We start from the raw sequence: 27,538 nt of genomic DNA on the forward strand, positions 1-27,538 counted from the left end.
TTATCATATATTAAAACTATTAGTATTACAGTCTTTCTGTAGCGTTCAGGGATTTTTGCTAGTTGCAGAGGTCAGAATGTGAATGTGATATATTGTAGGCGGATTTCTTAATGGTTTCACAAGTTTCTGACGGGTTTCCGGAAACTTAAGACCAGTAGTTTCTGCTGTTGGACTTTAACATTTCCTCATACATGACCGACTGAAGAGAAGTGTACAGATTGTTTCCTTACCCAGGGGCTGGGCGGATTTATTCAAGTCCAAACCCTTTCAGAAGTTCTTCCGCTGGTTTAGCAGTATAGTCCTCGAAGTAGGATTATCCATTAGTCTTGTTCACACGCGGACATGAAGACATTTTTGGGATTGCTAATGGTGTTAATTGTCTCAGGTAAGCCTTTAAAGCATTCGTATCACTTAACAGCTTATGTCTTTCTCTCTGAAAGTATATTACAAATGCTTAAACCTCCTGATACTGAGTAATCAGGCTATTATTACAATAAATTGCATAATATATTTCCTTAGCCTACTGTAGACCATGTGCTGAAATACTCCACGCTGCACTTTATTTCTTCATTTGTTTCTACTACATTTCTGATTAACTGCTGAAGTTCCTATACTTTTTACCTATGGCGAACTGCGTATTATTTCTTATTTCAATTCTGGTAGAATGTCTTTAATATATAAACATTTGATCTAACAATATACTGAACACTGAGGAAAAGAGATTTAATTGATAAAAACAGATTAAATTCCGCCAAACAATCCATAGATCTAAAGAGTGGCTACACTAGTTCAGAGATACTCATCAAAGTTTTTCATTAATACGCAGGAGCTATTTTTCTGTCAGACCTCTTGACAGAAACCAGCAGCTGCCCTGGTGCTAAGGTTAACAACTAATGTCGTAGGAATCAAAGTCCTTTAGACATAACCCACGTCAATCCAGCAAACTACTATTAGTATTAACATGGTCTTAAATTAACAATAGGTTTGTTTGCAGTTATTTAATTTAAGAACAGTGCCCACCAGGAATTGTATTTTATTTTATGGAGCAAGCTTCTGGTCAAACAATTCTCTTCTTTTGTTTCTTGATGCTCTTGGCCAGACAAATACAAACAAAGTGAGAGTGCATTTTCAGATCAGGAGTGGCTGTGCAGTTGTTTCAACAGTTCAGAGCAGTAGAATGTCTAACTAAACTGGGTCACATCAGGAATTAGCTAAATCATTATTTACAATGACTTGCCATGTATGTGCCCAGTCTAACTGGACTAATCCCTCTTTTTTTTTTTTTTAGGTGACGATGTCGTTACCATTAAAGGCATGTTAGAAGACAATGTCGTTCTGCCATGCCGCTGTACAAACATCGATTCAAATAGTATGTCAAAGTGGCAAATGGAAGAACCAGTCAAGGCTCCGGTGAACAACTCCTCTGGCACATACAAGGACAGGGCTAAAATATTTAGTAACTGCTCTCTCCTCCTAACTAACATCACAGCAAATGACCAGGGAAAATATAGATGTAGTTTTTTTCGTCAAGGGACATACACTTATTTGTTTGTGAATCTAACTGTTTTTGGTAAGTGATTTATTTGTTTATTATGTGTACCTATAGAATCCATTCAACCACAAAATTTAAGTCAGATTCTTTCAGAACTTTAATTTCATTCTTCTTTCTTCAGCAAAGTACAGTGTTTGTCAGCCAAGCACTGCCAACAGCCTGAATGGTTTGCAGACTTTTCAGTGTGATGTAGAAGGAAATTACAAAGAGGCTGAGATTCAGTGGCATATGGATGGACACCTTCTTACAAATTCATCCACAATTAACATAACCCCCACATACACCCTGAAAACCCATACTGGCCTCTACAATTTCAGCAGCAAACTCATCACTGAACTCAACTGGACCTCACACCCTACGTGTCATCTCAAGCCCAAAGTCATCCAACCTAATATTACTCGTTCCAACTGTTCTACAGTCAGTAGTAAGTATTTTTTAACAATTTATTTAACAATTTTTTTTTAAACAATTATTGCCACATTGAAAATCTTATATTAGCTATTTGCAGCAATTTTAATAATACAATACATTGTAAATCACTTTAAAGTAAGGTGATTTCTTGTTTAAGGTCTGTGACATCAAATAAATAAGACAAACAAATTTAGTTTTTCATTTTGTCATGTTTCTGCACTTTTCTTCAGACTTTTCTGAAATGCGGAGGCTACAAAATCGTGAACGGAAATATAGATACATTAAAGTCATCCCTATCGTGCTGGTGCTTGGACTTTCCCTGTTCTTGTTTCGCTGCTGGAAATTTTCAAAGTAAGTTTAAGGAGTGTTTCTTGTAACAACAGAGATCTAGATTGAAATTTTTTTTGGACACTATAATTTATCCTTACTGGTTAAACCAGAGTTGTGCAATACTTATGTCAATTGTTAAATCAAACCACTACCAGTTTGCTACTTGTTTACATTTGTCATTGTCTCATTGAGGTTTGTCTTTTCATATCCCCTGTCTTCATTAAAGGGCTTACTGAGGATAAGAGAAGTGGACAACATCATGTAGTGCTAATCACACTCCCAGCCCCAATGTGACATTAAGAAAGCCACTGAACGCTGGTTGTTCATTAAGGTGGCAGCATGCCCATACAGAAACTGTTCAGAGACGGGTCAAATCCTGTTTTTGTACTACCCATGGAGTGTTGTATTTCACAAGACTCATGGAATGAGCTTTCATGAGTGGGTGTTTACATTTTTTCCTTCCTACTGAAACGGACTCACCAGTACAATGTGAAGATTAAATTGTTTTTTTTAAATGTCATCACCCCAAAGGCCCCATTAAAAAAAAAGACCCATTTTCACCATTGAAGTTCTAAATGTCCATCTACTACTATTATTTACATAATACAGTATCAATTCAATAATTTCATTGGTACTTTTGCATATACTTGTGCTACAGTTTACATGGCATTTACATTTACCATTTGATGAAAAATATAACCTTTTGAATGATGTGCATCAATTTTTAAATTTGTAGGGTCTGTTGTATCATTTTTTTTGTACCACATTTATATTTATATAACACAACACCAGTACTGGTGATGTTAATTTCCATGTAAATAAGTATATAATGTACACTAGAGAAGATGTATAAAGTTTATGCCATTTCAGTCCTTCAAAATGTTTCTCGTAAAACGTAACCTGTTTTTTTCTAACTGTCATGTATTGTTTACTTTCAATGTTTTGTTTACCTTTTGTAAATAAACAAGTTACAAACATTGTGTTTAATTTATAGTATATCAGGGTTTGGTAGTAATCCCCATGACATAAATGTGACATGTGATGGGTGACCCAAAAAAGTGATACCTCTAATTGATCCATTGAACAACCAAACAGTCAGGGGCTTAGGTAAGAAGCAAAGGAAAAAAAAAGTTTTAATAGTTTCCCATCAAAAAAGATATTGTATCTTGTAGGGCGCTGGGAAATAATACTTGGAGGCACAGACTACCCATTCATTACTGTTCCCATATTCTAGTTTACATCAGTTCAGGCCAAATCTAAAATAAGCTGAAAGAGAAGGAACTGTAACAATATACAAAAGCCTGAATGTGTGAAACTAAATAAACCTATATTGAAAATACCTATGTCAGGGGGGAAAAAATTGAACAATGCTTTTGACTTTTTGCTCCATTTCCTCTTGTTTTTATGCTCCCAATTCCGTATGTGGTTTTATCATCAGTGACTTCTGCTTGAAATAGCTGTGATGTGTACAGAACAGTAAAAGTCTAATTGTTACACCACAGAGTAATTATATTATTGAAAAGATTTCCAACATGTTGAGACTAGTTAGTGACGCACGAGAAGAGAACAAATTGAGACATATTTTTGCATATTGGGTTACTCTACCGTGGCCCACAATGGCATTAAAGTCGATAGACAAGACATCAACAGTCAAGGACAGTTCATTCAAGTGTGTCTACAAATTTCTCATGTTTCCTTCAGGCTAATTTCACTTCACATAAAAACTTGTGATCATTTTCATACCAGCCCACGCACTGTTTGGTCTGTAAGTCTCACTTTCAGTTCCCTCTACATGCTTATCAGTATGTCCCAACTCTCTCTCTTGTTCTGATGATAATAAACCAACAGCATACTGCAAGTTTACTTAGACTGACTTATTATTGGCCTTGGTCCTATTTTAAGCCTCATCAATCTGAGTGGATCTAATGCTGAGTTTTTTTGTTTTATTATTGATCCTACCTTTTCATTTTTTAATTGTGCCTTTAAGCCTACAAACTTCGATTATAGTAACATCAACGGGCCCAAATGCTACGTCACTGATTACACTTTTTATATATCTAAGTTCAGTTTTACCCAAAAGTCATTTATATTGGCGAAAAGTCTTAGACGTGACATTTACAATAAAATACAAAGAGTTAATTTTTCTCTCAAGGCACACAGAGGGAAGCGACGGGTCCATGTTACGTCGTCATAGCGTATGACGTTGGGAAATACCAGGAAGTGACAGTCTGCTAACTGGCTAGCTCCATGCTAGCGAGTAGAAATGACTGTACGTCTAAAAAATAACTTTATGTATTTTTACACGCTGGACCAAGACTGACATTTAATGTATGGTAGGTAAGGCTAGTCTAATGGTTAAAGATGAACTATAATGTAAGTTTACACAGCGCTAGCGTTGTAATGGAAGGAACATATAGAGGTCAATTTGACGGGGCTAGCTATCTTACAAGAGTTAAATTATACAAACTAGTAGTTCAGGTGTCTACGCACTTGGTTTGTCTAAACCGCAGAGATTTGTCATTTGTTTCATTTTCTGTTATGTTATTTATGTTTTTATTTTTAGTCCATTTTTTAATCAAATGTTGCTGTTGTCAGTTAATTTATTCAGCTGTGGTTTTTTTTTAAGCATTGGTGAGGGACACAGCCACACAAGGAATTTACAATGGGCCAACGAAGGAGAGCAGGAACTGTGAATACTTCATCTTCTCAGAGATTCTCTGGAGCTCCTGCACAGGCTGCCAGGAAACACAACATCTGCATGGTTTCGGACTTCTTCTATCCAAATATGGGGGGAGTAGAAAGTCACATATACCATCTGTCCCAATGTCTGATTGAAAAGGGACACAAGGTAGTAATTGCCACCCATGCCTATGGGAGGAGGAAAGGTATCAGGTACCTGACCAATGGACTGAAGGTCTACTACCTCCCCCTTCAGGTGATGTACAACCAGTCCACAGCAACCACCTGCTTCCATAGTCTCCCACTGCTACGCTGTGTCTTTGTCAGGGAACGCATCACTGTGGTACATGCTCATAGCTCATTCTCTGCCATGGCCCATGATGCACTGTTTCACGCAAAGACCATGGGCCTTAACACGGTATGTGACTCATTATGAGCCAGGTCAAACATTTTTTAACCCTTAGTATCTGTTACCCTGAAGTAATCTAAACAATATCATCACTTGCAGGTCTTCACTGACCACTCACTCTTCGGCTTTGCTGACATCAGTTCTGTGCTGACCAACAAGCTACTGACTGTATCACTGTGTGATACCAACCACATTGTGTGTGTGTCATACACTAGTAAGGAGAACACAGTGCTCCGTGCAACACTCAACCCAGAGATCGTGTCTGTTATTCCCAATGCTGTTGACCCCACAGACTTCACCCCTGACCCCTCCCAGCGGCAAGACGACAGAATCACTATTGTTGTCATCAGCCGTCTCGTCTACCGCAAAGGTACAGACAGTAGTTTAAGTTATTTGTCAGCAGAGTGATATCCTGAATAGAACACTGCCATTTTTTGGAAGACCAAAGTGCAAGACCCTAAGTCATTGACACTTTATTTTACCTGGACTCTGTTATATTCTAATGTAGATATCAAAAGATGTTTCTTCATATGGACCAAATGACAAATTACCAGTCGAACATTTTAGTTTTAGCTTTTGTGTTCACCCAAGTTAACAATTAACATTGTTGCTACAAAATAGTTTGCACAGACAAGTTAATCTCTCAGCTGGAGAGTGGTGCATCCAGGCAAGGTATTTTGTTAAAAAATTATCTAAAAAAAAAAAATCAAACATTTGGTCAAATATAATTAGCATATTTTCTAAATATTCAACATTTCTATGTATATCAGTTTTAAAAATCCAGTATCTGTCGTGCTGTTATAAGGAGTATAAATATTGTATTACCTTTGCTGTGACAAGAAGTGTTCACACCCATGCAATTTGTCTTTTTAGGAATTGATCTCCTTGGTGGAATAATCCCAGAGCTTTGTCTCAAACATCCAGATCTCCATTTCCTGATTGGCGGAGAGGGACCAAAGAGAATCGTACTGGAGGAAGTGAGAGAGAAATACCAACTACATGACAGGTGTTTCTAAACACACATGCATTTGGTAGAGTTACCACTTAAACCTCATTCAACACATTTTATGACATCAGCTAATGCAGGGAATACATGACACTAATTAACACCATTATGAAATCTGACAATACTGTTTAACATTTATTGTATATTTCTATAATGTTCTTAAACCATTGTAGCTGCAGTGATGTGTGTGTAAAAATAAATAAGGTGAGTTGCTGCAGTAGCTGTGTCATGAATGTTCAAGGATTTAACTCATTCCGGATAGTGTGCTTGACTTCTTTTAATTGGATCGTTCCAGGGTGCGTCTGCTGGGAGCTTTGGAACATAAAGATGTTCGTGGTGTTTTGGTTCAGGGTCACATTTTCCTTAACACATCACTAACTGAAGCATTCTGCATGGCAATTGTGGAGGGAGCCAGCTGTGGACTGCAGGTAGGTTTTAAATTCATACAGTAGTTGAAGGATAGTAAATCACATGTCTATGCAAAAGATTTTAGTCAAAAGATGGAGTAACCATGCAGATTTAATGACTTTATGGGTGTATGCGTGTATGCGTGTATGCATGGCTGCTCAACTCTGCTATGTAGCACAGCTACAAATATATACTCATGTGTACCCTGGAGAGATCACCTGTCTATCACAGGGGGGATGCTGTATAGACAGACCAGCAATTACTGTCCCAGGGGGCAGTCGTGGCCCAATGGATAGGGAGTCAGACTTGTAACCTGAAAGTTGTGGGTTTGAGCTTCAGGACTGGCAGGAATTGTTGGTGGGGCAGATCACTCCTGGGTGCCGCTGCCCACCGCTCCGTGTGTGTGTTCACTGCGGTGTGTGCACTTTGGGATGGGTTAAATGCAAAGCACATGAGTCACTTTCACATTTATATGTACTTTAGAGGCAGCAGTCATTCTAACTTACATGTCTTTGGACTGTATGCTGACATGCTGACGTGGGGATAACATACAAACTCCACACAGATCCTGATTGGCCACGGGCTTGAACCCAGAATCTTCTTGCTCTACGGCAAAAATACTAACCACTTTTCCACTGTGCCTCCCACAGCCATAGTGTATACCATCTAAAACAGAAGAGTAATCCTCATAATTAATGTATTTAAATGAGAAATGCAGTAAAAATACAAACCTAAAAGATAAAAAGCACAAACTGTCATATAGTTAGCAATATGTGAAATTCTATACAAGCAGATTCAATCTTATCCAAAATGCTTAATGTCCAATATGAAGGCTAACAATATGCATGTAGATTCATAATTATCTGAATAAGGCTCTCTATCCATAGCTGGTATCATCATAAGTAACCACCAAATAACAGAACAGGCAATAAGGGATTAAAGAACTTAACACAAACTGCCTCCTTAACTTCAACACGAACTCCTGGAACAGTTAACTGAATGTTGTACGTAGTTTCTGTCATCTACATAGATAACAGGAAGGATTTACTCGTAGCAAGTCTTCTCAGTAGGACTGAATGGGGAAACTATCCTCTGCATGACACTGATTTCTAGACATTGTCTGGACTTGCTATGATGACTACTTTCCACCACCAGAGCTTTTTCCACAGACAAAGGAAAAGCAAATTCCAACAATAAGCAGAACTTAATAATACTTTCAAATGGAAAACAACAACTGAGCAGCCACAACCCACACAACCACGTGACAAGGAAGTTTGGTATGATGCATTTCCAGAGGAAGAGAAAACACTGTAATCAGGAACTGTACCCAGAAGTGGTCAATGAAATTATGCTTTTCACTATGTGCATTAAGTTTTCCTTTATTCTTAAGGTTGTTAGCACTCGTGTTGGGGGAATTCCTGAGGTGTTACCGGAGGATTTGATTACCCTGTGTGACCCCACTGTGGGGTCACTGTGTGCTGGTCTTGAAACAGTCATCGCCCGTCAGCGGTCAGGCTTTGTCCCTTCCCCTGCCTCCATCCATGCACATGTGCGAAATCTCTACACCTGGAGAAATGTTGCAGAGAGAACTGAGAAAGTAGGTTGACTGACACTAAATCCCTTGGTTTAATTTAATTGTATATGGTTTTGTGCATATATGTTTTTTTTCTCTATTTATCCTTCTGTGGGCCAAAGGTAGCTGAAGCTGAAGCTTTCATTTAGATTTTTCTATAGATGTACAGTGGACTGTACTGTGTTGACCCCTTTGCAGTGAAACAAAAGATGTGTTGTCATAGAACATATCCTGACATTGCACTTACGGCTCTCCCATATATAAACACAAAATAAATGTGTTTGTCATTAATGCGATTAAAATAAGAAAGCCCTGTTTCAAAATATTAGAGAGAAGTGGGTCGAAATCAGATTATTGACCTGATGAATCTATACACAGACCCAATAACCAGGTTACATATAAGCATATTTTCTGATTTGCTGCATAACCTGCTATCTGTGAGTGATCTGTTGTGTGCACGTAAACGTACTGATGGTTTGCACAGCTGAGGCCACACATGAATGATTGATCTCCACACCTTAACAGTAGGTGGTGAATTGACTCTGATTGTGCTTTTCCTCTTAGGTCTATGACCAAGTGGCTGGAGAGGGGGTGCTCCCATTCAACAGGCGCTTACAGAGATTGCGGGCTCACTGCGGTCCAGTCGCTGGCTCCATCTTTGCATTTGTAGCTGTTTTAGACTTCCTCTTCTTACTGTTCCTGCAGTGGTTGGTGCCTGATCGTGTCATGGACATCGCTGTGGACGCTACAGGCCCTCACGGGCTGTGGAGACAGGAAACAAGCAGTATAAACAGAACTCATTTGAAACCTGCTATCAAGAGAGAAGCAGAAAGAGAAAACATATCCCAATGATCACTCCCTTAGCCTGCCGCATGGCTAGATGTTTACATGGAGTCACTCATGGTGTCTATGGTGTTGACTGACATTTTCTACATGGCTACTAAATGCTAAATGTGCTCAAGGTAACTGAAAAAACATTTCACATTTTCTGTTTAAATAGACCTTGTGTGAAAACTGTGTTCTTATTTTTTATTTATTAATTAAAATTGAAATTTGTGGCACTCTTTGAGACCTTGATAACCATTAAATTTAAATAGATGGAGTAAACGTTGCACTCAGCAGAAGGGCTATAAGGGCTGGTTAATTGTACCTTTATTGAGAAATAGTAAATATACCCTTTAGAACAGTGGTTTTGTTGCTGCACTTCACAGTTTGTGAAAATCTATATATCACTGTAAATTATATTATTGTAAATGATATATTTATGATACCACCGATGCCACTGCTTTGTTAAATAATTTTGTTTTTCTCCTTTAAGATGTTACATTAATATGAAACTGGAGAATTTTGAGGTAATTGTGACTCCCATAAAATCCAGTCTGAAAAATAGTGTACTTTCTTATGTTTTATTTGTTTTCACATAATTCTATTGGGCTTGTCTTCAGCCAGATTGCAGTTTTACCTACTAAAGACCTTAATATGAAACAGAAAGAGGCCTGTTTTGTAGAATTTGCTTTACAAAGGTGGTGACACAGGGTAGTTGTGAAACAGGAGGTGGTAGAGGGGCAATGGCAGTTTTCCAGTCTAGCAATGGAAATTTACATAGTGTTGTGATTACAGGTTCAACACTATTATCATGTCTGCAAAAGCAACACGTTGTATGAGGTCATGTAGAAATGAAAACTGAAAATGTATAACTGAAAATGTAAAAGATTATGAAATCTAAGGGGCCTCACAGCAAGAAGGTCGTGGGTTCGCATCCCGGCCTTTCTGTGTGGAGTTTGCATGTTCTCCCTGTGCTTGCGTGGGTTTACTCCGGGTACTCAGGGTGTACCCCTGCCTTCCACCCGAGAGAGAGCTGGGATAGGCTCCAGCGGATCCCCGTGACCCTGAACAGGAAAAGCGGGTATAGAAGATGGATGGATGGATTATGAAATCTGCAGCATTCATTGATCTGCAGATCAGTAAATCCACAGATAACAGATTAGGCAATCTGAAATACAGTACACTGCTCGTGTAAGTCCCGAGTTTCTGGTGTTGAAACCTGTTTGTGCTCTTTGTGAGTAACTACATGCATGCACATTCCTAAAGTGCTTTATTCAAGGTGTGACAGTACAGGCCCATTCCCACAACCATTGTTATGCACAAATAGTCTATCTCTGTGGAGTGGGAGGAAGGGGGGTGGGTGATGGTAATGTGGGGCAGATGTCCAAACACCCAGATAAGAGGAGAAAGAAGGCTGAGTTCAGGTTTGTGTATCTGACTGGGTGAGCTCAAGTCCCGAATAGACGTGGAGGAGTCTGCTGTTGTTTTATTTTCATCATGGCTGCTGTTCACACTGGGGTCTCCCTGTGCTCACAACCTTGGCAGAGGCCTTTGCACATTTATGGAGGGCTGCCGTGCAACTCACTGATGGCTGGTAAGTCTAATTTTTGTCCTTATGATCAATTCAGCTCAGTTATGTTTAGAGACAAGAGACAATACATTTCTTTCTTTCTTTCTGGTTGGCTCTGCAGTAACCAACAAAACCTTGGGTGTGTATTGTTCAGCACATTTGATGTTTTGAGTTAAGACAACCCTGAAGAACAAGATAAGCATGTATTCAAAGGAGTTCATCATGAGTGTTTGGGCATATTGTCTGAACATGGGGACTTTCCTGATCTTGTTGTCCCAGATTCTTGGTCGGACAGAACTCCTCTGCATGAAGCTGCCTACCAGGGCAGACTGCTCCACCTGAGAACTCTCATTGCTCAGGTAATTTTAATATGTACACATAGCTCAAACATGGTCATATGATGAAATAGAGTGAAAATCATCCTCATCTTCCCTGTAGGGTTTTCATGTGGACACACTCACCATGGACAGAGTCTCGCCTCTCCATGAAGCCTGCCTTGGTGGTCATTACGGTTGTGCCAAATTCCTGCTGGACAATGGTGCAAATGTAAGAACGCTGTTTATTGTAAATGTAAAAATATGATACTTTTATCATTTTAAACCTAAACTTTACCATAGTTGAGGCCAGCTCAGCCCTCACATTAAAGTGATGTAAATCAGTAGGCTGATCAGTAGGATCCAGCGAATTCACTACCCTCACCCGAAAGCCTCCCCTTCTTCCTTCTCACTAGCACCTTTACTGGCCTGTGCTAAAGATACCAGCAAGAACACTGTAGTTAATGGCAGCTTCCCCTTATGTAACATGTTATGATTTCTGGAGACACAGATCAACATAGAAGCAGAAACCAGACCTAAGACTCCTGAGAATAATACAAGCTTCGTTTAGCCAGTTGGGTTTTGAGCAGAACTATCATGATGTTTCCAAAACATGTCCATCCATAGGTGGAGGCAGTATCAACAGATGGCGCCACACCTCTCTTCAACTCCTGCAGTAGTGGGAGTGCTGCTTGTGTCAGGCTCATCTTGCAGCGCAGTGCCTCCATCAACACCACATACCAGCTGGCATCACCGATCCATGAGGCCGCAAAGAAAGGTGTGTATGTGCAAACGTGTGGGTGTAAAGGTGTGATCTGTCACGGCACAGATTTTGATGAAGTGATGTTTCTTCATCAGATCACAAGGAGTGTCTGGAGATGCTGCTGTCACATGGAGCTCGTATTGACTTGGAGCTGCCAGTGGTGGGGACCCCCCTCTATTCTGCCTGCATGGCCCGGGCAGCATCCTGCGTAGAGGTGCTGCTACGTTCAGGTAATTGGTAACATTTTCAACATCTGAGCCTCAAAATTTCTTTTAGCTGTTTGTCTTGTGTTTGATTCACTGCACAGTATCCTTTCCATGTTTTATTCGTTTTAAACTCCTTAAAATTCCTGTTATATTAAATATTTTTAAACTAACCACTGGACTGGAGGAAATCACAAGAGGACTCATGGTTTTTTGCTTTTATCCACGTAATTTGCTTGTTCTATGTGCATCCTTCTAACTGCTTGTATTTGTGTGCACATACAGGAGCAGACGTTCAAGCAGGGTGTGAGGAGGACAGTCCTTTACATGCTGCAGTTAGAGGAGGAGGAGCAAACATTGTGGATCTTCTGCTGGACTTTGGGGCTGATGGGTATTGTAGGAATGCAGAGGGGAAAGCTCCTCTGGATCTGTCAACACCAAACAGCGCAGTTAGAACTGCACTGCAGAAAAGAGGTGTGTTGTAAAGTATGAAGGCACCGCATTCACAGATCCATGTTACATAAGCAACATAACACTGACTTACCTATTACCTGGAAGCTATAACAACTTCTCCCTGCCTCCCACTTCCAGGTCCCTGCCCTCTGTCTCAGCTGTGTCGGTTCTGTATTCGCCGAAGTCTCGGAAGGAAACATCTGCACAGAGCCTCCAGCCTTTCCCTTCCTCACAGTATCAAGGAATTTCTCCTCCACCAGTGAGACATCGCTGCCCTGTTTGTGTGGCTCTCTGTGTGCTCCCTACACTGATTTGTCCTGTACATTTTTCCTTGTGACTGAACTATAAGGCAAAATGTATGAAAAAGAAGAGTTTTATCATTCCTCTGTATTTAATAATGCAGTTGCTTTTTATCCTAGAATAACTTCTGTGTACCTGGTACTCAAATGAAATGTTTTGGATACAAAGATACAACATAAGTTTCCTTTAACATTTTTATACTTCAATGAAGTGCGTTTCATTTCATATCCATAGAACCGGCACCCTAGATAGGATTTCAAAGTGAATGTCAGTAAAAGCACTACTTGGAGGATGTTAAAACAGCAGTGAGAGGAATCTGTAGAGGACGGGGTAGAGAATTGAGGCCAGTGTTGCTCAAGGGAAATTCATTTCTTATATTCAAATGCCACCCTGAAAGGTCACCTCTGTAGAGAGCTGAAACCTCTTGTTTGAGCTGATTGAACCTGACATTTCTTTACCTAAACAGCAGAAAAGTCTCAGCCCTTAGCAAATTTCCGTGGTTGCTGTGATTTTTTTTCTTTTGTGTGTTTTTGTTGGTTTATTTCCTGGTGTTCGTGCCCAGATCAACGGGTACATGCTGGACTTGTGATACTGCTGCCAACACAATGTCCACCCTCTTTCACCGATGTCTCCCTCTTGAATAAAATGAGGTTGCACACATAACAGAGGGCACATAGCTTAAAGAACTTGGATGCTGGCGTTTTCTCAGTGGCTTTACACTGCAGGCCCAGGTTTAATACAAAGAGAAGGTTCATAAATGCTCTAACTCCAACCTGGACTGGAAGTAGACAGTGAGAAATTGTGATCACATTTTCAAACAATTCAAAAACCGATGAATGAAAAATGATAATATTTAATATTGCAGCCTTTTACATTACACATAAACATCAAAACACATTCCAGAATAACTTAACACCAGGTTAAAAAACACTAAGAGCAGTGTTGTGTCACAATGTTTCAAGTTTTTTCAGCTCCGTCCACATTTAAAACAACCCTAAATGATTTTGGGTTCGGGTTTATATCTGTATATTATTTAAACCACTGGAGGTCAGCAAACACAATATTTTCATTAGCATTAACAAATAGCTGCTTAAATGCGTTCACAGAGTATAAGCCAACCCACAATCAATTTACTAATAATATTTAACAACAACATCTCTAGTTACACAGCGGGCAACATTTGACAGTTCTTTTAAAAGCTGGACATTTAACAGATAAAGTTAATCTTGCATATAAAAAAAACTCCAACCTACTGCAAATGATTCTTGAATATTTTACAACCATTAAAGTCTCAAATGTCAGAGGAACTTTCTGCTCCATCATCTTTTTTAATAATGTCAGGGTGCAGATCAAACATATGTGTAATTAAAGAGATGTCATGCATGGTTTCCACTGCAAATGTCAGCTGAACAAATCAAAAAATTTGTTGCCACTGACACAAGAGCATTCGGTTTAATTTTACACCTAAAGGGCTTTGGATTTTACACCATAAGCATTTATAATACAAAGAAAACACAACATATACACAGTGTTGGAGTAATATGTAAAGTAATACATTATGTAATATTATTTTTCATAGTAATGCAGTATTATAACATGTTTAGTAATATTATCACGTTACTTTTTGCATTACTGCATTCAGTGATGTATTTTTACAGGTTGAGTGTTATGGACAATCATACACTATTAGTCTGACTATAATATTATATATATATTTATATAACTGAGACATTTACATTAGACCAAATGTTTGTTTACTGACATCCCTTTCAAGAGTAATTAGCTCAATAAGTTACCATAATGGAAAGTAATACTGTAACTTATTACATTTAATGAATACTAATAAGTAATATGTAGTATTATTATTACATATAACTTACATATATATAATATATACAGAGCAAATAGAAAAGATTTATTGTGAAAAGCAACTTTCCATCTGCAGTGATTGCATTTCTTTTTCATCCACCAGCTATTATCTTGTTTTAAAGCAGAGATTAAATATTTCTGATGGCTCTGGTCTTTCGTCACACTGGAATGGACATTTCTCAATGAGAAAGAAACGTGTGGTCCACTAGAAATCCATGTGAGAAAAGAAGATTGACATGACCTCAGCCCTGCCAAAGCACAGATATTAACAAGTTTATGAAAACCCAGCTGCTCTCAGACAGCAGTTATGTTTGTACTCCCGCTATTCTGGCTGTACAGCTGTCTATGAGACGTGCACCATAGGAGCTGCTTGTTGAAGTGTTTGCTGAAGCTTTTGCTCATCAGGTACAGAGCAAACGGGTTCACACAGGAGTTGGTAAAGGCCAAGATGCGAGCACACACGCTGGAGATGAAGTGACCCAGCGACGTGTCCACCTGGTTGTAGTGGTAGGAGCGGTAAAGGTAGATCATATGACTGGGCAGCCAGCACACAGCAAACAACCCGACGAACACCAGGACAGTTTTGGCCAGACGCTTCCTGGCCTTGATCTGACAGGAAGAGACAGAAATAAGTTCCTAAACACAAAGCTGTGAAAGTATATATGTAAGGGATAATTTATGTGAATACTGTGATTAATAATTTTCTCCTTGTTATCATTTTTTGTCTTTTTGGAATGACATCAGTCCATTTACCACTTTGGACCAGAGTCAAATGTCTTGATACATTTGTGTGTGATGATCCTCTGACTCTTCATCCAGCTCCGTCATTACGTGCAATTTATCGATGACATAGTAGTTGTAGCTGCTAAACCAACATGGTGATATTGGTAAATATTAAACCATCAAAAGATCAGCAGAGTGTGCTCAGTGAACTGTCTCTGAAGAGACAGTGGAATTAATGATTATGGAAGTTTATAGAATTAGGAAAACTGAATGGAAAAATATGTGTTTCCTATAATAAAATAATAAAAAATAAAATAAAAAATGCAAAGATCTGACAAATGTGCTAATTAAAATAAAACCATTTGTAAGGTCAATAATGAACTTTGATCCTCAATGGGCTGCAAATAGAGGGTTTTTTTCACCAAATTGTTTATTTTTTAAATATATTGGAAGGACTTCATGGTTATGTCAGATAGTTCCTTTCAATTTGATATAAACAATATGAAATCAGACTCAGACCTGTTTCTGGAGGTGCAGGTGTCCTTCGGCGGGGAGCTCCACAGAGCTCCTGACCAGACTGTGAGCGATGAAGCAGTAGTAGAGGGATATGATGAAGAGTGGGATGATGTAGAAGATGAGAAAGGATACGGTGGAGTGGATTTTTGGGTGCAGCTCTCCGGCATGGGGGTAGGGTGCACATGTCACAAAAGTCTCATTGGTGTGGCTGGTGGTGAAGGTGTGTAGGTCGGAGAAAACAGCTTCAGGAATCGCCAGAGTCACAGAGAGCAGCCAGATCACCCCCACTCGTAAACAGATACTGAGTGTGGCACTGGACCTGTGGATGTCCAGTGGTGTCACAATAGCTTTGTACCTTAAGGAAGAAAAACCAGTGGATCATCATGATGTGATTTTTTCTTTTCTGTGAACAGACTGGTCATATCAAGATGAACTGATTACCTCAGTAGAGTCTCTTTATTCTGCATGTTATGAAACACAACTGCAGAGAACTGTGTGAAAATCTCATCACTGATTTTAAAGGTGTATTCTGCAAAAAATGTCACTATTCCTGTTTGTTGTGTTTTTTCTGCTCCAGCCACCAGACGTCCTTTGACCTGCTGACCTCTCTCCTTTTCTCAATTACTAGATCTGTTATTGTTTTTCGTATTAGCTCTCTTGCACACATGTCAGGCCCCAGTGAATTACAGCTTGCTGTACATTTCAGTGGCTCAGTGTGGACTCTTCTTGCATCATCTTTGCTATCACCTGTTTCTGTACCCCTAGCTGCCTGTTTACCCATAAGCCTTGGTTTCTTTTTCTAATTGAAAAATCGTCACTGAAAGCTTATCTCACCGCAAATAATTCAGCAGTGAAAATTAATTAGGCTCTACGATAACCAGCCATAGGTAGAATTAGCCTCTGGATGGAGTAAGATGCAGCACCACTGTGTGTCACAGATCCTTTCCTCCCAATGACCATCAAACATTTGTATATAATAATTCTACTTTTTAGACTGTTGGGATTTTCCTTTATTCAAGCAAGCAGTTTCCCTTTGGGATTTATAAAGTTGTCTGAATCTGTAAGTTAATTTCCATCCTAATTTCTAAACATTAAAAACATAATTTCCCATCAGTGAGTTGTTAGAATGGTAGAGAAAGTGTCGTACCTGGTGCTACTTTTATTTCATCCTAAGAAACCAAATGTTAAGCTGTTGAAATGTTCAAACACCAATTAAAGCGCACCCAAACCAAGTACCTGTCGGCGGAGAGAGCAGTGAGGGTGAAAACGGAGACTCCCACCGAGGTGAGCTGGATGAACGCAATCAATTTGCATCCAACGCGGCCGAAGAGCCACTCGTCCACCAGGTAGCGACTGGCGTCCACCGGGGCGCATGTTACCAGCAGCAGCAGGTCCCCCAGAGCCAGGCTGGACAGGAACAGGTTGGGCACCGTCCGCATGGACTTCACCAGCAGACACGTCTTCATTAAAGTGATATTTCCAACCAGACCCACAATGATGATTATCCCATAGATAGCAGCAATTCCCACACCAGGGAGCCAGACGTTGTACTGGTGCTGCTCCCCTGTGGAGTCCAGAAATAGTGTGGAAACATTGACAAACAAAGCTCTGCTGTCCGCAGGGTTCATAACAAATGAATCCTTCAGAGACATAGCAACCTGCAGGGAGAGGAGGGAGGGTTTTCAGCAGGAGAGTCTGATGTTTCCAGATGTGTTTAGACTGGCTTTTTAAACTGTATGGCCCCCTGCTGGTGCATGCGTCATTTTACGCAGTACAGGCTAAAAGCTGCCCAAATCATGATGAAACTGTCTCTGAGGAATGTATAGACTAATCTCTTTCAAGCCCTTTAATCCAGAATGTATACACTCATTTCCTGGAGATGTCCAGAAATCCCCTACAGAAAGTGGTCACCTGTGACTCAATGTATTTTAGACTTATGGTCTCAACAGATAGTAAACTGCACAGTGCAAAATAAAATATTCTGTGGCCAAAAAGCATAGAAACAAGACAGTGGCGTAATATTAATCTGGCATAACAGGCATTTATAATTCATTTTGGGTGGTATCTGATTGTGTTGGGAACGAGATTAATGTGTGGCCATGAGTTGTTAACTTGACATAGTTAATGTGCTGCCATAAGTTAACAGTATGTGCAAATGAGATATTAAAGATATTAAAGCGTGGACAACAAATGTGGTCATAACTTTATAAGATGTGATAATTAGATCATTTTGACAGGTTGCTTGTTGTTCATGAGTTATGCTGTTTGATATGGAGCGAATAAATGTTGTTATATGTCTGTGGTCGGGGATATAAATCTATATTTGAATTGTGGCAGGTGCTGTATCCATGTAAAGTATTAAAGAGTAAAAAGCAGATAAAAAGCTTTTGTCAGTGGCTTGTCATTGTATGTGTATTAAATAAAAGATGGTAAGTGTTGTGGAGAGTGTAGTAAAGTGGACAATGCAGTAAATCAGAGACGGAAAGCCCTTCCCTTTTCACAGGGATCGTATTTTCAAACACACACCCATCTGTAGTCAGGTCCTTCAGGCTCCTGCACGATGACATCTAGAAGCGTATCGTCTTCAATGGAGCCGATGTATTTGGAGCAACAGAAAGACCACGTTACTCATTGTCCCTGTGCTTCATAATGGGGACAGTGTTATTTGCTGCTACTTCAGATGGCAGCAATTGCATCCAAACTCGTTTTCTAATATAAATGCAAATTGAGTTTTCTTGTATGAAGGCAGTAGATAAAACAGATCAAATATGCTCCTAGGAACACATTTGTATTTTTCACATTCTTCTGTTGTCCATATCAAAACTTCAGTCAAAATTGCATAATTTGTTTTTAAAGAACAAAATAGCAGCAGAGTTGGTAATTCTCAGTAGTATTCCCCCCTCATGCTTGCATGTGTTAGTTTCCTACCAGGCCTATTTGTATAAGACTGCATCAAAGTAAACAGGCGACTTGTACTTTTATCTGAACTCACAAACAGGAACACACTCCAGAAGATGACACTGATCCACTGCCTGCTATTTCAAGATGGGCCAAATAATGTTTTTCGGTGTAGTTGTATCCCCTTCTGTTCTTCTTTGATGTCAAGGCGATTTCCTCACCATGTCACTCTCCATTATTGCCATCCTCTGCGTCTTTTCATTTCAGAAAACTTTTTGTTCAATTTTTATTTAACTTTATTTTTCTTTTTTAGTTGCCTTTTAATAGTGAAAACTGTAATTGGTTCTATATTCATAAGATGACCTTTACTTCCACACTCATATCTCTGTGGCATTTGTCATCTTTTTATCTCTTTCTTTATAAATGGAAAAAGAAATCTCTATGTGAAATCAGATAACCACTTGAATCATCGTGGAAATGGCACACGGTGTTATAAAGTTGCAGTGAACACAACTGATGCTTGATACCTGTAATAATTCTAAAAACTTCATGTATTTAGTGGTTTAAAATATTACGTTCATGTTCCGCTAAAATTTTTTTGTGTTCTTCAGACTCTGCTGCAGCGTGTTTAGTTTGAAATACAATAATGGATCATTCTACAACAGTGTCAAGTCTCACTTTAAATCTGAGTATATTTACAACAGTTTGGAAAAAATTGCTCAAAGTTCAAAAGTAGCTGGACAGTCCTCCGACGAGTTTTCATGAATTTCATCCTGTTGCTTGCATCAGCAGTAAAACCATCAATAAGTCTCAACGTGGCAGTTCGACCACCAGACCTTCACATTCAGGCAATAACAGAATCAGCTGTATGTCTGACAGGTGATCTGATAATGTTTTGGGACATGAACTGTTCATTTTTCTCCACACTTTCTGTTCCTCCTTCCATCATTTTGATAGAGGGCGATGTTTGTTTCATCTGTGCACAGAACTTTACACTGTGTTTTCCTGTCTTGTTGTGAACTGCAGCCTGGGCTTTCAGGATGTGACGCTTTACCTGTTGTCATTAATCGTCTGAGGTTCTTCTCTTTACCATTGACAAGGAAACATGTTCATCTACATCCTACAGAGCTTTCTTCACTTGATGTGCAGTCAAAAGTGATGTTTCTTCACCATGCTAATTATTTGTCTCTTATCCAGAAGACGAGGATAAACAGTCTAACATGGTCTACCACATTGTTTTTGATGTAGATATCTCTCCAATAGATTTTTTTTGCCTTATTTGAGCCTTATTATTATCTTCTTCACTTGCATGGTCATAGCTTTACTCCTCATTTGGTCAAACAACTGCTGCAATCCTGATACTATGTGTGTGTTAATGCACCACAGTTAAACTAGTAACATTTTTGTGTGAGCATGTGTGTGACATTAATACGCTGCGGCAAAGTTCATTCAGCACCATGGACAGAGATGCAGGCTTCTGTCGCCACTTACTGGTGAAGAGGATGAACTAAAAGCTGCAGAGAGAAGAATGAGGTGATAATTGAGTTTTCTGAAGAATTAAAAGTAAGATTCTGTTAAAGGATAAACAGTTGAACATCAGCTAGAAAAATAATAAACCTTTAAATTTACACAACTGAAAGTCTTGCTTCAAATAATTTGCAATAAGTATAACAACACAAAACATTTTCAAAGAACAATACATGGAAAAATGCAGGTCTACGATTAACTGAGGTGGTACAGTCACTATCAAGTTATACATTACAAACACATCAGATATGTACATGTACTATATAAGTAGCTCCAGTTTAGTTTACTTCATATTTTCAGGGGAAAATATTGTACTTTTTACTACACTACTACAGCTGTAGGTACATCAAAGGTTGATCATATTTATTGTAAAAAGGCATTTGATACAATTATAAGATACAATGCATTGTTACCAGAGGTTCCCACTTTTTATTCCTAAACAACATAACCTAAGCAGTGTGCAGTTGGGACATCCTGTCACATTTCAATCCCATGGTTCTTCTCTAAACATGTGGTTTTGTTGTAATAACTGTTGGACGCTACTCGTTCACTGTGTTAACAATCTAATAATTATATAAATATATCAGACACATGAGATATTTTTGAATGAGTGCTTTAACTTTTTTTTTATTCTTGGAGAATTTTATATTATTATTCATTATTGTATTATTTTATATTTTGGTATTTCTGTAAGTAAAGACTTCACTTCTTATTCCCAGACATTAAAACTTCAATCATGCAGCTCGTAGTTTTGAGACAGGCTGCAGGTCCCATCGGCCAGTATGAGGCTGAACCATCACTGTTGACATCCAATCAGCTGAGGCCTGATGGGATTGGACCAGCAATCGAAGTGTTTTCCTCTCTCATCCCTCTTGGACACATTGAGCAGACAAGCGCTGGATCTGCATTATCGGGGTGGGCCTGCACGTTGTGCTGCTTCTGTCGTCTTCTCATCAGTGATGGAAAACACCCGCTGCTTTGCAAACCGCTTCTCTGACTACAAAGGTGCACTGCTCCCGGCCCAGGGCGCTGAGGCCATCGTGCCGGCTGTGGTCGCCACCATCGATAAAATCCTGAAAAAGGTTCCCATCGACATCACCGACTGTGACGGAGGGCTGTACGATGGGCCGGCCGGGGTGGCTTACATGCTGTATCACGTCAGCGAGTGCCCGCTGTTCTCCGAGCACCGGGACGTCTACCTGAAGACGGCCAAGCAGATCATCGACGTGTCGGTCAGATACGTGGATGCGGAGCCGGACAAAAACATGCGCGCAGCCTTTCTGCTCGGAGGGGCGGGCATCTACGCGGTAGCCGCTATGATATACAAGTCTCTGGGCTTAGCGGACTTCGTCAAACCGCTGACCAAATTTCGTAACCTGTGGGAGGTGTGCGCACCCATTAATTTTCTGGAGTGCGGCTCGGATGAGCTGTTTGTGGGGCGGGCTGGGTACCTGTGTGCCGCCCTGGTCCTCAAACAGAAGCTGGGCATAGAGGTGAGCTCACACTTCAGGGTACAATGCTGAGCCAGAACCTACAGTCCCTCCTAAACGGATCGATAAGTCTTTAAATAGGCCTAACCCACATGTGCGAAAGACAGATTGGTTACAGATATCACTGATTTCTAGTTCTAGTTTTTTTATTTGTATAAAATGTCAGAAAATAGTTGAAGCTGCTCGTCAGAGTTTCCCACAGACCAAGGTGACATCTTCAAATTGTTTGGTCCAATAAAGGACAAGGCCAATAAATCCACAGGCCTGATATATTAACTGGTATTAGGTCATTGCAGATCAGCATCAGTACCAGTGTGTCGTCATGGTGATAGGCAGCAAGGCTAGGACAGAAATGCCAAAGATAAGTTTGAGGTCACCTTTAGTAGGTCACACTTATTTTATCAAAAGTACTTATCGATCAAATGTCAATACCTGTACTTCAATGTTCTGCATGGGTCGATTAAAACAGACAGGTATAAAACTGATCATGTTTTCAAACAGAACCGCAGAAAATATTTAAGCAGAAAGTGTTTCTGCTTGATAAGTAACTTAAACACTAAATTGATGATAAAAAACTGGCCAATTATCATTTCAGTTCTAAAATCAAACTTCTATAACACAGAGAAACCTACAGTTCTCCAGTTATATCTGTGTATATCTGCAATTTGTGTGCCCTAAATTCACCAAATGTTTCCTTGGTATCTTATATGTACTTGTGTTTCCAATAATGATTTACTTTTGAAATAAGTCTTTTATTCCGCAGATTCTGAGCAAGGATCAAATCAAATCTATTTGCCAGGCCATAATCGAGTCAGGAAAACAGTATGCCAGGAGGAAGAGAAAGCCCTTCCCTCTCATGTATTCCTACTATGGAACAGAGTACCTTGGTAAGAACATCAACTCTAATGAAGGTCAATTCACTGGTAATGATAAACTGTGTGTAACAATCCTGTGAGTGTTTAATGTCTCTCTTTATTATGCAGGTAGACTTCATAAGTTCCAGTCTGAATTTCCTTTGAGAAAATTAGATTTTTAGTGTAAATCTCACTTTCAGAGCTGCTGTCCCTCACCACAGGAGGATCTCCTCCTATCACGCAATGAGGATTTTCACACATCGTCAGAGATTTATTGATGTAGGATTGGTGTGTTAACGTGTGTAAAGCTAACTTTCCTTTCTTTGATTGCATCGGATGAAGTGAGCCGGAGATCCTCAGTAACTATCAGACCAACACAGAGTTCATAGTAAGCATAGCCTCGCTGACCACTTCTGCATGGTTCCAACAACTCCATTGAGGATGATGAGGAAATGAAAAAAGTGACACTCTGAGACATTTGTGTAAAAGAAATATCTGGATATTAAGTGACCACACCTGGTAGAAGGTGCTGCATGTGTTACAGTTTGCCTGTCCTGACGGATTTGCTCACTGAGAAGTTTCTCCTTTGACTTGCTCGACTTCAGTAATCTTCAGATCTGAAGGGAGTTCACAGACATGTCTTTCCCTGCATGTGTTCAAAATTATTCAGGACGATCTACTTGGTATCCTAATAAAAATATGTCCATGTTTGGTGATTCTGCACTTCAGGATTTACATCTAATGCCAACATTCAGCGTCGCTGCAGAACCTTCATGTTAAGGGTGTGAAAATCAGTGTGGTTTGTATTGTGTTTGACTTTTTATGCAGGACACCACGATTCCTGACCCATCACAGACCACCGTTGACATTAGCATTCTGAAACTTAAGTATTTTAATGGCCTGACCTTTAACGTGTGTACATTTGCGCCCATGCCAAGAGTTACATGAGAAGGTCGACATTGCTTTCAGGTCTGCATGCTAAATATAAAACTACTGTCAGAAAACAACCAAATCAGCTTAGCACAAAGATTAGAGAAGGGGATGCAGCTAGTCTAGCTTTAACTAAACAGGCCTATGTATTTATATTTTGCCTAATCTGTACACATTAAGCAAATGAGATGCAACATGTTAATCTGTAAATGTTCTTTCATTAACATTTGAACAGAGTTAAAGTTAAACTATGTAAGTATTGGGTGTGTCTTAGATGTCACACAATGGTCTAACCCAGATCCAATGAACTATTTCACACAGTCAGAATGAGAGCAGTGTCAATCTTCTCATCAAACTCCGTGCAGGAAAGGGAATAACTCTATTTCCTAAAATGGTAATCATTTCCTGTAAGCATTCTATTTAGCTATTGTAAAAATGTTGGCATTGGATGTGAAAAATATTTGCCTTGAATGTTGTCCACGGTTTTGCAGAATCATCCTGTATTAACTTTTTGAAGATAGGGTTACAAGACTACAGAGGGTTACTCTACTTTCTCACCTTCACTCTGCATTTTCAAATGAAACCATACATGTGAATTGATCACTCTCAGGGATTAAATCCAGTAGGCAATCCTGTTCCTCAAGGGCCACTGCCCTGCCTATTTTCCATCTGTCCCTGCTCTACCCATTGCTGATTACTTGGATCAGGTGTGTTCAGTCAGCCAGATGCTGGAAGATACCATCTCAGAGGGTGGAGTGGGGGAATGCAAAATTGAAGTGGTATTTTCCAGCTTTTGTAATCAGCAGGGTGAAGGGCATAGTTGCATAACAAGTAGGACAGTTGTCCTGGAGGAGCAGGGTTGTCCACCCCTGGATCAGATCAGTATCTAAAATCTTCTTTTTGTCTAAAGTCAGAAACCTTGAGCTTACTGACCAAAAGCAGTAAGTTTAAACTGTTTTAAAACATTCTGAAGCTTAAATCATCATCTCATTTTTAATGATTTTATTTGTCTTTTAATGATCAAATGCACCATTATCAGTGAAGTTCAGCACATAGCTTCTTGTCAAATTTGTATCCCAGCAGAGTGGTCTCTACTTCTTAAGGGTTCTTGACTTTTGACTATAGCTTTACAGTTGCTACTGTTCTGAGGAATAATAAGTAGAGCTACTAAGGTTTGACATGTTGGTGACTTTCTCACTGAGGTAATGAGTTGAAAACAAGAAGTCCTCCAGTAGTCCTTTGTGAGTGTGTGTCTGTGCTTGTTTACTTCGGTTGTGCATCTTCGTGTGCTTGGCATGGTGCTTCCTTGCATGCCTGGTTTGCTGGGCGCATGTGTGATTCCCTCGCCCCTCCTCCTGTCAGGTGCAGCCCACGGCCTGTCGTCGGTGCTGCAGATGCTGCTGAGCTACCAGGACATGCTCAGCGGAGCAGAGAAGGACCTGGTGTGGCAGAGCGTCGACTTCCTCATGAATCAGGAGCAGAACTGCAACTGGCCTGCAGAGCTGGGCGCCATCATCGAGAGGGAGAACGAACTGGTGCACTGGTGCCACGGTACTCCTGGTATGCTCAGTGTTGTTTGTGCACCTCTCCATGGGCATGCAAAGGTGTTCACACACTAGTTGTTGTTTATACTGTTGAATCTCCGTTCCCTCATGCAGGTGTAGCGTATCTTTTTGCAAAAGCTTATCTGATCAATAAGAAGCCCCAGTATCTGGACACGTGTATCCGCAGTGGCGAGCTCGTGTGGCAGAAAGGTTTGCTGAAGAAAGGACCAGGGATTTGTCATGGAGTCGCAGGCAGCGCTTATGTTTTCCTCCTGCTGTATCGACTTACAGGCAATTCAAAATACATCTACCGTGCTCAGAGGCAAGAAATCCCTCCTACTGTCTTTCAGTGCATCCTTCGCTCTGAGGAGTGATGTCATGTTTTGAGAAATATTAAGATCATCAGGTTGAACTTTTAGGCACATTAGTGGCTCTTTGGGTGGCTGATCTTGTTGGTCCAGACTGAAATGGCTCACTATTAGATGGACTGCATTGTAGTCCATGGTTTATCCAGATATTCATGTTCTTTGAGGTGACACAACCTGAATTTATGACATGTGCCAAAACAACCACTGTATATCAGAATGATCAATTGGTTGTCAATCATCAACACAGTGAAATGTCGATTAGGGAAATAGCTTGAAATTTGCATCCATCATATGAACGTCTGTGTATTTGTTGAATGTCAACTTCTCAGAATGTCAAACTCCTCAAATTCCCACAACTATATAGAGAACATAACCTCAGTGACTCCACTTGTCACTTTCCATTCATGTCACTTATCTTTTCTTTCTTCCCCAAAGGTTTGCTGAGTTCCTCTTTACTGAGGAGTTCAAGACCGGCTCACGCTCAGTGAACAGTGTCTACAGTCTGTTCGAAGGCCTGTCGGGGACAGTTTGCTTCCTGGTCGACCTCCTGCAGCCAGACCTGTCCGAGTTCCCTCTGTTCAGTGTCTTTGTGTGAAGAGAGTCCAGGTTATGGCTGTTCACTGACCTGAACAGACATCAGCCCTTTCCTCTGAAATCCCTTGAGAGTCTGATTGGTAGAAATGTTAGAACCAGGATTGACACTGTGGTCAGAGTGGGAGTAGGGGTGGATGGTATTTGTTTGGGATTTAGAAAATCACATTTGAGTACAGTTGCAGTAGAACATGGTCTTGTCTTGTGTCTGTACTAAAGTGGATGTTCAGCTTCCAGCCTTTCCCAGATTCATACCATTTACTGTAACTTTGCTCATTTCAATTAACAGTCTAGTCACTTGCACTAAAACAGGTTTTCAAACTGTGAAACTCACCTTGCTAGGAGGTTGCATGAGAATTGAGGGGAAGGCATGGAGGGAGACATGCAAGGCAAAGATACTGCATGAGGTTAATCTGAGTCAAAAGTCTACTTTTTAATCCAATCAAACCTGAACACACATACGTAATATACATGTTTTTATTCAGTGACTAACACTTCTTAGTGAAATCATGATCCCCGATCTCCATAAATACTAAGCCTCCATATTTCTCTTGGAAATAGTAGAAAAAGGTTGGTTGTTGTCACTTCAGAACATGCCTGAGAATCATCAAAATAAATGAGTTATCCTTGTCCTATACATGACCCCAGAGATAAACTACAGATGACTATCTTGGCATGTTTTCAATTATTGCCAAAAAATTTGCCAACACATATTGAAATCTAAAAACTGGACCTCAAGTTGTAGCCCATGGGGGTCATTTGTCTGGGCTTTGGTTGGTGGAGAAAGGGAGCACACTTGCAAAGTTTGAAAACCCATGCACCAAAGTATAGAGAGTTTTGAAACCTCCCGCACGGTGATTGAAATTGCAACATATTCTAAAAGATGCTGCTCTCAGGTCAGAAACACTCACGCACCATTGACAGCTAAATGGCAATCACACCCAAGTTACGCAAAAGAAAAAAAAAAAAGTATCACATAATGCCTTTACAATTTTTCTACCACTTCACCAGCTCGGCGTCACATATCGCAGACCTTAGAGTTTGTCTTTAGAGAGCAAATTATAGTCACAACCTTTAACGATAAATAGAATCCAGTGATTTTGATACTGAACATGCAAACTCAAAACTGCAGAGAGGTAGAGCCAACAGATGCTAAGAGAATTAACTGTGGTTTATTGTGCTAATAATAGTCTCAGTGTGTTTTCGCTGTGCAATATCGCTGACTCACCAGTTGTAACTGAGTTTGTAGCAGTGTGACAGCTGTTTGTATCTACTTGATGTCTCAAACTGTGTTTACGGAGATATTTGTAATGTTCTATATGTTGTGATTTGTTAGAACCTTCACCCTGCGTAAAAACAAAAACAGAGTATGTTAGTCTGGAGGTTTGTGACGGGGACTGAGAAAAGAGTAAAACATGTCGTCAGTGTGAAA

At 39.9% G+C, this 27,538-nt stretch overlaps 5 protein-coding genes across 7 annotated transcripts; 4 read left to right on the forward strand and 1 right to left on the reverse strand.

The window, feature by feature from the left end:
* The first annotated feature begins 122 nt into the window (after positions 1-122).
* LOC113123243 (CD166 antigen-like) lies at positions 123-3,270 on the forward strand. The gene is made up of 5 exons (XM_026295064.2): positions 123-385; positions 1,289-1,570; positions 1,674-1,976; positions 2,194-2,314; positions 2,520-3,270. The coding sequence occupies exons 1-5, from the start codon at positions 343-345 to the stop codon at positions 2,527-2,529; spliced, it is 759 nt and encodes a 252-aa protein (XP_026150849.1). The 5' UTR covers positions 123-342; the 3' UTR covers positions 2,530-3,270.
* Positions 3,271-4,343: 1,073 nt separating this feature from the next.
* On the forward strand, positions 4,344-9,757 carry piga (phosphatidylinositol glycan anchor biosynthesis, class A). 3 transcript variants are annotated; one of them, XM_026296559.2, is made up of 7 exons: positions 4,344-4,630; positions 4,920-5,390; positions 5,481-5,751; positions 6,255-6,387; positions 6,683-6,815; positions 8,186-8,392; positions 8,933-9,757. In XM_026296559.2, exons 2-7 carry the CDS (start codon positions 4,956-4,958, stop codon positions 9,218-9,220), a joined length of 1,467 nt encoding a protein of 488 aa, XP_026152344.1. In that variant the 5' UTR covers positions 4,344-4,630; positions 4,920-4,955; the 3' UTR covers positions 9,221-9,757. The 3 variants fall into 3 exon arrangements, with proteins under 3 accessions (XP_026152344.1, XP_026152343.1, XP_026152345.1); XM_026296558.2 differs by having other exon boundaries at positions 4,348-4,626; XM_026296560.2 differs by having other exon boundaries at positions 4,522-4,666.
* Positions 9,758-10,690: 933 nt separating this feature from the next.
* Positions 10,691-13,264, forward strand: asb11 (ankyrin repeat and SOCS box containing 11). The gene is made up of 7 exons (XM_026294703.1): positions 10,691-10,787; positions 10,941-11,122; positions 11,202-11,309; positions 11,705-11,855; positions 11,936-12,070; positions 12,329-12,517; positions 12,635-13,264. The coding sequence occupies exons 1-7, from the start codon at positions 10,691-10,693 to the stop codon at positions 12,757-12,759; spliced, it is 987 nt and encodes a 328-aa protein (XP_026150488.1). The 3' UTR covers positions 12,760-13,264.
* A 1,695-nt stretch (positions 13,265-14,959) lies between these two features.
* Positions 14,960-17,556, reverse strand: LOC113123703 (gastrin-releasing peptide receptor-like). Its single transcript, XM_026295941.1, has 3 exons — positions 17,141-17,556; positions 15,908-16,259; positions 14,960-15,274 (listed from the first exon to the last, which is right to left on the reverse strand). The coding sequence occupies exons 1-3, from the start codon at positions 17,554-17,556 to the stop codon at positions 14,960-14,962; spliced, it is 1,083 nt and encodes a 360-aa protein (XP_026151726.1).
* A 3,732-nt stretch (positions 17,557-21,288) lies between these two features.
* LOC113123774 (lanC-like protein 3) lies at positions 21,289-26,145 on the forward strand. The gene is made up of 5 exons (XM_026296046.1): positions 21,289-21,822; positions 22,583-22,706; positions 24,966-25,163; positions 25,262-25,469; positions 25,951-26,145. The coding sequence occupies exons 1-5, from the start codon at positions 21,289-21,291 to the stop codon at positions 26,108-26,110; spliced, it is 1,224 nt and encodes a 407-aa protein (XP_026151831.1). The 3' UTR covers positions 26,111-26,145.
* Positions 26,146-27,538: the final 1,393 nt, after the last annotated feature.

The sequence above is a fragment of the Mastacembelus armatus genome, chromosome 21 (assembly GCF_900324485.2).
Source record: "Mastacembelus armatus chromosome 21, fMasArm1.2, whole genome shotgun sequence".
Classification (NCBI taxonomy): domain Eukaryota; kingdom Metazoa; phylum Chordata; class Actinopteri; order Synbranchiformes; family Mastacembelidae; genus Mastacembelus; species Mastacembelus armatus.

Coding starts and splice junctions, on each gene's coding strand:
- LOC113123243 (XM_026295064.2), top strand. CDS start 343: ATGAAGACATTTTTGGGATTGCTAATGGTGTTAATTGTCTCAG. Junction 386..1,288: donor AATGGTGTTAATTGTCTCAG/GTAAGCCTTTAA, acceptor TTTTTTTTTTAG/GTGACGATGTCGTTACCATT. Junction 1,977..2,193: donor CAACTGTTCTACAGTCAGTA/GTAAGTATTTTT, acceptor ACTTTTCTTCAG/ACTTTTCTGAAATGCGGAGG.
- piga (XM_026296559.2), top strand. CDS start 4,956: ATGGGCCAACGAAGGAGAGCAGGAACTGTGAATACTTCATCTTCTCAG. Junction 5,391..5,480: donor AGACCATGGGCCTTAACACG/GTATGTGACTCA, acceptor CATCACTTGCAG/GTCTTCACTGACCACTCACT. Junction 6,388..6,682: donor AAATACCAACTACATGACAG/GTGTTTCTAAAC, acceptor GGATCGTTCCAG/GGTGCGTCTGCTGGGAGCTT.
- asb11 (XM_026294703.1), top strand. CDS start 10,691: ATGGCTGCTGTTCACACTGGGGTCTCCCTGTGCTCACAACCTTGGCAG. Junction 11,123..11,201: donor TGAGAACTCTCATTGCTCAG/GTAATTTTAATA, acceptor TCTTCCCTGTAG/GGTTTTCATGTGGACACACT. Junction 11,856..11,935: donor CCATGAGGCCGCAAAGAAAG/GTGTGTATGTGC, acceptor TTTCTTCATCAG/ATCACAAGGAGTGTCTGGAG.
- LOC113123703 (XM_026295941.1), bottom strand. CDS start 17,556: ATGTCTCTGAAGGATTCATTTGTTATGAACCCTGCGGACAGCAGAGCT. Junction 16,260..17,140: donor ACTGCTCTCTCCGCCGACAG/GTACTTGGTTTG, acceptor TTCTTCCTTAAG/GTACAAAGCTATTGTGACAC. Junction 15,275..15,907: donor ACCTGCACCTCCAGAAACAG/GTCTGAGTCTGA, acceptor TCTTCCTGTCAG/ATCAAGGCCAGGAAGCGTCT.
- LOC113123774 (XM_026296046.1), top strand. CDS start 21,289: ATGGAAAACACCCGCTGCTTTGCAAACCGCTTCTCTGACTACAAAGGT. Junction 21,823..22,582: donor AACAGAAGCTGGGCATAGAG/GTGAGCTCACAC, acceptor TTTATTCCGCAG/ATTCTGAGCAAGGATCAAAT. Junction 22,707..24,965: donor CTATGGAACAGAGTACCTTG/GTAAGAACATCA, acceptor TCCTCCTGTCAG/GTGCAGCCCACGGCCTGTCG.